The sequence below is a fragment of the Macaca thibetana genome, chromosome 9, assembly GCF_024542745.1.
Source record: "Macaca thibetana thibetana isolate TM-01 chromosome 9, ASM2454274v1, whole genome shotgun sequence".
NCBI lineage: Eukaryota > Metazoa > Chordata > Mammalia > Primates > Cercopithecidae > Macaca > Macaca thibetana.
This window is the reverse complement of record NC_065586.1, coordinates 88426151-88433760: the sequence shown is the minus strand read 5'-3', so window position 1 is coordinate 88433760 and position 7610 is coordinate 88426151. Positions and strand designations below refer to the sequence as shown.

Genomic DNA, 7610 nt, shown 5'->3' with positions numbered 1-7610 from the left:
GCCTGACCAACATGGAGAAACCCCGTCTCTACTAAGCATATAAAAATTAGCTGGGCATGGTGGTGCATGCCTGTAATCCCAGCTACCTGGGAGGCTGAGGCAGGAGAATCGCTTGAACTCAGGAGGCAGAGGTTGCGGTGAGCCAAGATCATGCCATTGCACTCCAGCCTGGGTGAAAAGAGAGAAATTTCGTCTCAAAAAAAAAAAAAAAAAAAAATTCTTTTTCTTTCCTCTGCTAAAACATCCAGGGGGACAAAAAATATTATTTTTCTGAACATTACCAATTAGGAAATAAATGTCAATCTGTCACCACTGGGCTTCCTTTTTAAGTTTTTTTTTCTTTCAATTCATTAGGAACTCCTGACTCAGCTCTATGGTGAACTCTATTCTATCTGAACTAATGGAAGGAACCTACAGCACAGATGAACACTAATAACACTAATATTTGGCTTCTAGTATATCAGAGTACTTATATTTGAATATGTGTCTAGTTTTCCTAAGGCAAAGAATGACTTCAGCACATTACTTTTTATGCCTCTAAAAAAGTTGTAGGCCGGGAATGGTGGCTCACACCTATAATCCCAGCACTTTGGGAGGTCGAGGCAGGGGGATCATGAAGTCAAGAGATCGAGACCATCCTGGCCAGCATGATGAAACCCCGTCTCTACTAAAAATACAAAAATTACCTGGGCATGGTGGCACGCGCCAGTAGTCCCAGCTACTCTGGAGGCTGAGGCAGGAGAATCGCTTGAATCCGGGAGGTGGAAGTTGCAGTGAGCCGAGATCGCACCACTGCACTCCAGCCTGGCAACAGAGCGAGACTCTGTCTAAAAAAAAGAAAAGAAAAAAAAGTTGTCTAGGTGATTTACACCTTATACTTGTTTGAGTGAGAGTGGGAAAGATTATACCCCAGATCTTCACATTTCCTACTTTTTCTCATCATTCTGGGGTCTGCTTGAATGTCACTTCCTCAGAGGGGCCTTTCCTGACCACCCGTTCCTTCATATCACTTACTCACTTACTTGATTATTATCTGTTTTTCCCACACAGCTAGAAGGTAAGCTCCATCAAGACAGAAACTTTTGTCTTTTTTGTCCACTGCTGTATCCCCAGCACCTTTATAGTACCTGGTATCTGTAAGGAATTCAACAAACATTTGTCAAGTCATAAATGAGATGAGCGAATCACAGCTTTTGGAATCAGACAGTCCCGAGTTCAAATTACAACTCCACTCTTTTTGTCCAATTGTTGGCAAGTTACTTAACCTCTCTCTGCCACAGCTTCCTCATCTCTGGTAGGTGGGGAAATATCCATTACAGAGGGTGGCCATGATGACTAATGAAGGATCAATGTACAATGTCAGACATAGAGTAGACCCTCAAAATTGTTACTTTTCTTTCCATCCACCTCCTTTTTATTGAGACGATAGTTATGAGACTATATTAATATTATTCTTTCTTATCCAGGACATCCACTTCAACCAGAGGGAAATTTATCATGAAGCCAATGAAGTTTAAACTTCAGGGCTGCTCACTTGCACAGGCTCCAAACTGGGATTTGTAGAGGGAAAGCCAGTTGTCTAGAAGCTCTCATTTTGTTGCCCAGGCTGGAGTGCAGTGATGTGATTTCAGCTCACTGCAACCTCCGCCTCCCAGGTTCAAGTGATTCTCCTGCCTCAGCCTCCTGAGTAGCTGGGATTACAGGTGCGTGCCACCACGCCCAGCTGATTTTTGTATTTTTAGTAGAGACGGGGTTTCACCATGTTGGTCAGGCTGGTCTCGAACTCCTGACCTCGTGATCCGCCCAGTTTGGCTTCCCAAAGTGCTGGGATTACAGGCATGAGCCACCACGCCTGGCCATCTGGAAGCATTTTTATGTAAACATTTCTAATAAATAGCCTAAAGAGATCTCAGGGAAAAAAAAGGTACTAACCTCCAAGTCTCCAGTATTTGTTGCGATGTATTTTCTCTCTATAGTAATCTTTTGACTGCTAATTCTGTATTTATAATTTGTATTTTATGTCTCAAAGAGGTCCCCCAAATTGTATATGTTTCAAGCCCTCCAAGTCTGAATCTACCCTTTACCCAGTTCATTTATAGATTCCATTAATGGAGCATAGATGTATTCAGAAAGTCTGCATTTACACTCTCAGAGGAGCTGCTTCAAGGCGATTGGCTACTCTGCATTGGGACTGGTAATTTAAAGATTCTTAAAACCACGCACTTGCAAACCCCACTAGGAGGCTTGCCATAATTTTTTACCTGTTTTCATCCAAAGGTTTGCCTTTAGGTGAAACTGCATTGTTAAAAAGACCGTGGGTACGCCTTCGATAAAGCATCAACTTGATTAAGGAATCCTCCTACTGAATTCCCATTTAAAGCAATACTTGGACTAAGGACACTGTTTTTGGTTGCAGTCTTTGGTCTACCAATCAGAAACCTAAAAGTACTTAAGCTGGGAAGTTACCATCCATAATCGCATTCTTCCTTAAAGACTCCCATAAGGTATTATGGAAAGTTAGATCCATAACAACTATTAGGCTGTTCGTGGGTGCAAAGCATTCTTTCCCACTGGGGAGAAAATTCTTTGTTTAAAAAGGAACGACTGAAGCCGACTGACACTAGTAGTATTCCTAGTACGGAGTACTAATAAGAGTAGTAGTTTCTACTCTGGATCTGAAGCCTTGTTTTGCTGTGGCGCCCGTCCCATCCGCACCTTCTTCTTAAGAGACCTGCTAGCTTCCCCAAGGATGGAAACGTCCCCCTGGGTCCTGACCTCTCTACCGCGGAACCCTGCGTCTGAATTTCCCCCACGTCGCACTCCAGCCTGGTCTCCAGCGCACGTGTGCCTTCGCGGTCCACGTCCCCACCGCGCTCTAGAGGGAGCCCGCGAGCCGCGCGCCCGCCGCGGATTCATTTTCTGTGAAGCCGCCGAGACCAGGAACCTAGTTCCGACACCTGCAGGGTCCGGCACGCTAGTCAGTGGGGGGTGCCTCAGAAAACATGGCCCCGTGTGCCCTCACTGTTTTCATGAACGGCCCCTTGCTCCCTCACAGCCAGACACCTCGCCACCCTCACAAGTGCGGCCGGTGGGACCTAACTGGGACCCTCCCCGCCTGGGAAAGTCTGGGTGCTGGCTCCTAAAGCGCCCCGGCCAGACGCCCGTCCCACCAGCCTGCCAGCTCAGGCCTCGGCAGGCCGCCGTCCCCAACGTCCTCGCTAGCGTCTTCGCCCCGTCCGGCTCCAGGCAAAACCCGGAGCGGCTGCCTCCCTGCAGCTCCCGGGAGACCGCGCGGCGCGGCGGCTAGAGCATGCGCAGTGCGCAGGGCCGGCTCGAAGCGCAAGCAGGAAGCGTTCGCGGTGATCCCGGCGACTGCGCTGGCTAATGCGGTACCGGCTAGCGTGGCTTCGGCACCCCGCGCTGCCCAGCACCTTCCGCTCAGTCTTCGGCGCCCGCCTGCCGCCCCCGGAGCGCCTGTGTGGGTAAGTGGAATGGGGCGCCCGGGCCCTCGGGCCCCGTGGGTCACGGTGGTTTGGCGCTCGGGTTGCAAAGTGGTGATTCAGCACTTAAAGCCGCCGCCGCTGCCCCTCACGCCGCCCGTCCCGCCGGCCTGGGGCCGGGACTGCCACGCTGAGGCCGCCCCAGGGCCCGGAAGAGCGGCTGGCCAGGCGGGAGCCAGAGGCCTGGTCCAGAGTCGGGGACGTCCCTCGGGCTGGTGAGGGACCGGGGCCGTTACCCGGGGCCACGGGGCGTGTGCCAGTAGTGTGGGGGCGCGGGGGCGGACAGAGTCACCCGGCCTGCACCCGGGAGCCGCGCCGCGTCACTCTGCCGGAGTCCGCCTGTGAGGGGGCCGGGAACCTGAGGCGGACTCGAGCCGTGGGGTAAAGGAATCCGGCGACTTTTGGGGGACCGCTTCTTACCTTGCCCTCAGCCCTGCCCTTTCCTCTGGGCGCTGAGTTTCCAGGACCGTGTGGAATGCCCGCGCTGGGAAAAAAAAGTTTGTCAGCCTCCCGCCTTAGTGAGAAGAAGAGTGTGGGGTTTCCTATCAGGGGACATTTAGGAGCCGAAAGATACCTCGGGATCCTCTACAGCAGCTCCCTTGTTTTGCTCGGAGACAACCGGGGCTCCGAGAGATGGCTTGATTTCCCGACAATTGCCGAGATTGTGGCAAAATCAGGATTAGGACACAGGTTTTTTGCCATCCAGTGGCGTGCTCTCCACTTCACCGTTGATCTGCGTACGCTAGGCTTTTTCAGGCTTGTAGTGAACGTTGAATATTTTTTACTACGAATGGAAGAGGATAGGCAGTATTATCTTGCCCTCCCTAGAAACATTATTTGAACCCCTCCTGGTTTTAATCAGAAATAGCCAGCACCTACTAAGTGCAGGGCACTGTGATGGACCCTCTATGTAAAGTATGTGTGTGCCTTCCAAGGAACTTTGATTTGATTGGAGCGGATTGGGATGCCACGGGAATTGAGATAGCTAAAAGGGTGTGTTGATGAGGGTCAGAAGATGAGTAGTATGGCTAATGTGTGGAGGTAGAGATAGAAAAGTGGGGGGTAGGCTGGCTTTGCAAGAAATGGCGGAAAGATTGGAGTGAGGGCTGCCGTGGGCGTAATCCAGCCTAGATATGCGGGCAGTTTGTGTTGGAACGGTGAGCCGATTAGTCTGGTTGAAGCTTTAGAGGATTTCCCTGGGGGAATTAGGAGGACACAAGTCCTGTATTATAACGGTAGGGTAATGCTGGCCTGGGTCTTGAATTCCAGTTGAGATTTTCCCAGTGCGTAGTAGGTAGGGAGCCCTTAAGTTTTTAAGCTGGGAAGTTATTGATGGAACTGGGAGTTTAGAAAAGTAGTTTGGTGGCTGTGTGCAGGATGTCAGGGAGTGGAGAGAGTCCTGAGGCAGAGAAACCTGTTGGGACTTAGTCTTTACTGCCTGTGTTAGGACGGTAGCAGTGGGGCACTAAGAAAAGCTAATACAAATGAATACTGTATGGAACTTGTTCTCCTCTGTTTTCCATTACATCACAAAATCTCCTATAATGTGCAAAAGACCCCTGAGCTTAGAGAATCAGGTGGTAAGCACAGGCAGGATGCCTCCTTTTGTCCTCTTTTGGATCAGTCCGCTTTTGTTCTAAATTCATTACTGATAGGCTAGGCTTAGCTTCATACTGTCTCCAGCATATAGCATTTGTGATTTTTAAAGAAAGCACCAATTTTAAGTTTTATATAACTAAGTGGTTTGTATGTTCTAGTGAAAATTACATTTTCTCTGTAGTTATTAAGTCCAGTCGACCATCCAGAGTTTCAAGATATGTTTTTCTCGAAGATGGAAATTTGGGAGATTCAAAGCATAATGAATGAGATGAGCCAGCTGGAAAGCTCTAGCCTAAAATGAGTGAGTGAGGCTTTTAAGGAAAATACAGGTCCAACCAAAGGGATTGGGGCATAGTTTTAGGAAGGAAAGCCCTAACGTCTGAAGCTACCACATATTCACACCTTGAAGAATGCAGTCAGCCCTACTGTACATCGTAGGAAGAATGTCTTAACCGAGATAGCCACACAGCTATTTGCTGGAAGAGCAGGGATTTAAAAACCCATGTCTATCTGGCGTCGGAGCCTGAGCTCTTAACTGTTAGGTACTTGCAAACACAAGTACTGCCTCTGCTGGTATTTGGGCATTCATTTTCTGGTCTAACCTCTTGAGACAGAGATGGTCTTAAAGCATTTATTTAAAATCAATCCATTTACAAAGTAACCTCCTTGTTCTGTGTTCAGCCATATTTTATAACTTGGGACTGTGTGGAATTATCTGAACTGTTGGGGCACCTGGAGATAATAGCCCATTTCCCTGGCAACAACTTGAGCCACCTGGGCATCAGTCATCTCACTTTGCAGGCAGCCCTACTTTGCATTTCCCTGTTCTGTAGGCTTAGGAAACAGTGGTATGTCAGTTGGGACTATCAACATTCAAGCTTTTAAACTACTTTTAATCAGAAAAATGCCTTTTAGTAGTGTAAAAGGACAGGGTATCGCTGAGTTTCTTTAATTAACCTAATCCACACATCCTGCCTGTCTTGAAAGTTAGGGTTGAGGCCAGGTGGAGTGGCTCATGCCTGTAATCCCAGAACTTTGGGAGGCCGAGGTGGGCGGATCACTTGAGGTCAGGAGTTCAAGACCAGCCTGGGCAACATCGTGAAACCCCATCTCTACTAAAAATACAAAAAAATTAGCTGGGCGTGTGGTGGTGGGCGCTTGTAATCCCAGCTACTCGTGAGGCTAGGGCAGGAGAATTGCTTGAACCCGGGAGGCTGAGGCAGGAGAATCACTTGAACCCAGGAGGCGGAGGTTGCAGTGAGCTGAGATCGTGTCACTGCACTCCAGCCTGGGTGACTGAGCGAGACTCTGTCTTAAAAAAAAAAAAAAAAAAAAATTAGATTGAGGACAGTCTTCCCAGGATGGGGAGGAAAAGTTCAGTATGTTTTCTTTTAAGTTCGATACAGGGTTTCACTCTGTTGCTCAGGCTGGAGTGCAGTGGTGTGATCTCAGCTCACTGCAATCTTTACCTCTTGGGCTCAAGCGATCCTCCCACCTCAGCCTCCTGAGTAGCTGGGACTGCAGGCTCACGTCCCCATCCCACAACTAATTTTTGTATTTTTGGTAGAGTTGGGGTTTCGTGGTGTTGCCCAGGGTGGTCTCAAACTCCTGGGCTGAAGCAATCCCCCCGCCTCCCAAAGTGTTGGGGTTACAGGCATGAGCCACTGTGCCAGGCCCCGTATATGTTTCATAAACATTGGTTTCCTTTCTGTTTTTCTGTTGGTATTTTATATCTCCTAAACATGTACCCAGAGGATCAGGCTACCTTTTAGCCAGGATGACAAGGCTAGAGCACTTTCCTTCCACAGGGGTAGATCCTCTATAGATATGTTAGGTTTTGGAGAGTTCTCAGTTGGCTGGTCTTCGTCTGTCCTCATTGTTCTGTTAGTTTAGACATTATTTGAATATCTACTCTGTAGCGATCACACACTGTGTCCAGTACTATGTAAATGCAAAGATAGCCATAAATCTTGTCCTCAAGGAGCTTTCAGTAATAAACAGTAAACTCCTTTACCTCTGACCCTTTACTAGACACCTCCACTCTTTTTTTTTTTTTTTTTTTTTTTTTTTTTTTTTTTTTTTTTGAGACGGAGTCTCGCTCTGTGGCCCAGGCTGGAGTGCAGTGGCCGGATCTCAGCTCACTGCAGGCTCCGCCTCCCGGGTTTACGCCATTCTCCTGCCTCAGCCTCCCCAGTAGCTGGGACTACAGGTGCCCGCCATCTCGCCCGGCTAGTTTTTTGTATTTTTTTAGTAGAGACGGGGTTTCACCGTGTTAGCCAGGATGGTCTCAATCTCCTGACCTCGTGATCCGCCCGTCTCGGCCTCCCAAAGTGCTGGGATTACAGGCTTGAGCCACGGCGCCCGGCTGACACCTCCACTCTTATGTTTTGTTTTTTTCAATTAATTTTGAAAAACAACTTAGTATTTTTTTTAATCACAATACAGATTACTTTTTTAAAAAGTGGGACTCACAAAATTATTTTATTCTTCTTAAAGAACTGTTTTGTTTCT

General features: G+C 48.3%; 1 protein-coding gene across 2 annotated transcripts in view; it reads left to right on the top strand.

The window, feature by feature from the left end:
* The first annotated feature begins 3288 nt into the window (after positions 1 to 3288).
* The window catches only part of IDE (insulin degrading enzyme), a 123509-nt gene continuing 119187 nt past the window's right edge, over positions 3289 to 7610 (top strand). For both annotated transcript variants that reach the window (XM_050804443.1, XM_050804442.1), the window contains exon 1: positions 3289 to 3482. In XM_050804443.1, the coding sequence (XP_050660400.1) occupies positions 3385 to 3482 (98 nt within the window). In that variant the 5' untranslated portion in view covers positions 3289 to 3384. The remainder of the gene's footprint in view (positions 3483 to 7610) is intronic.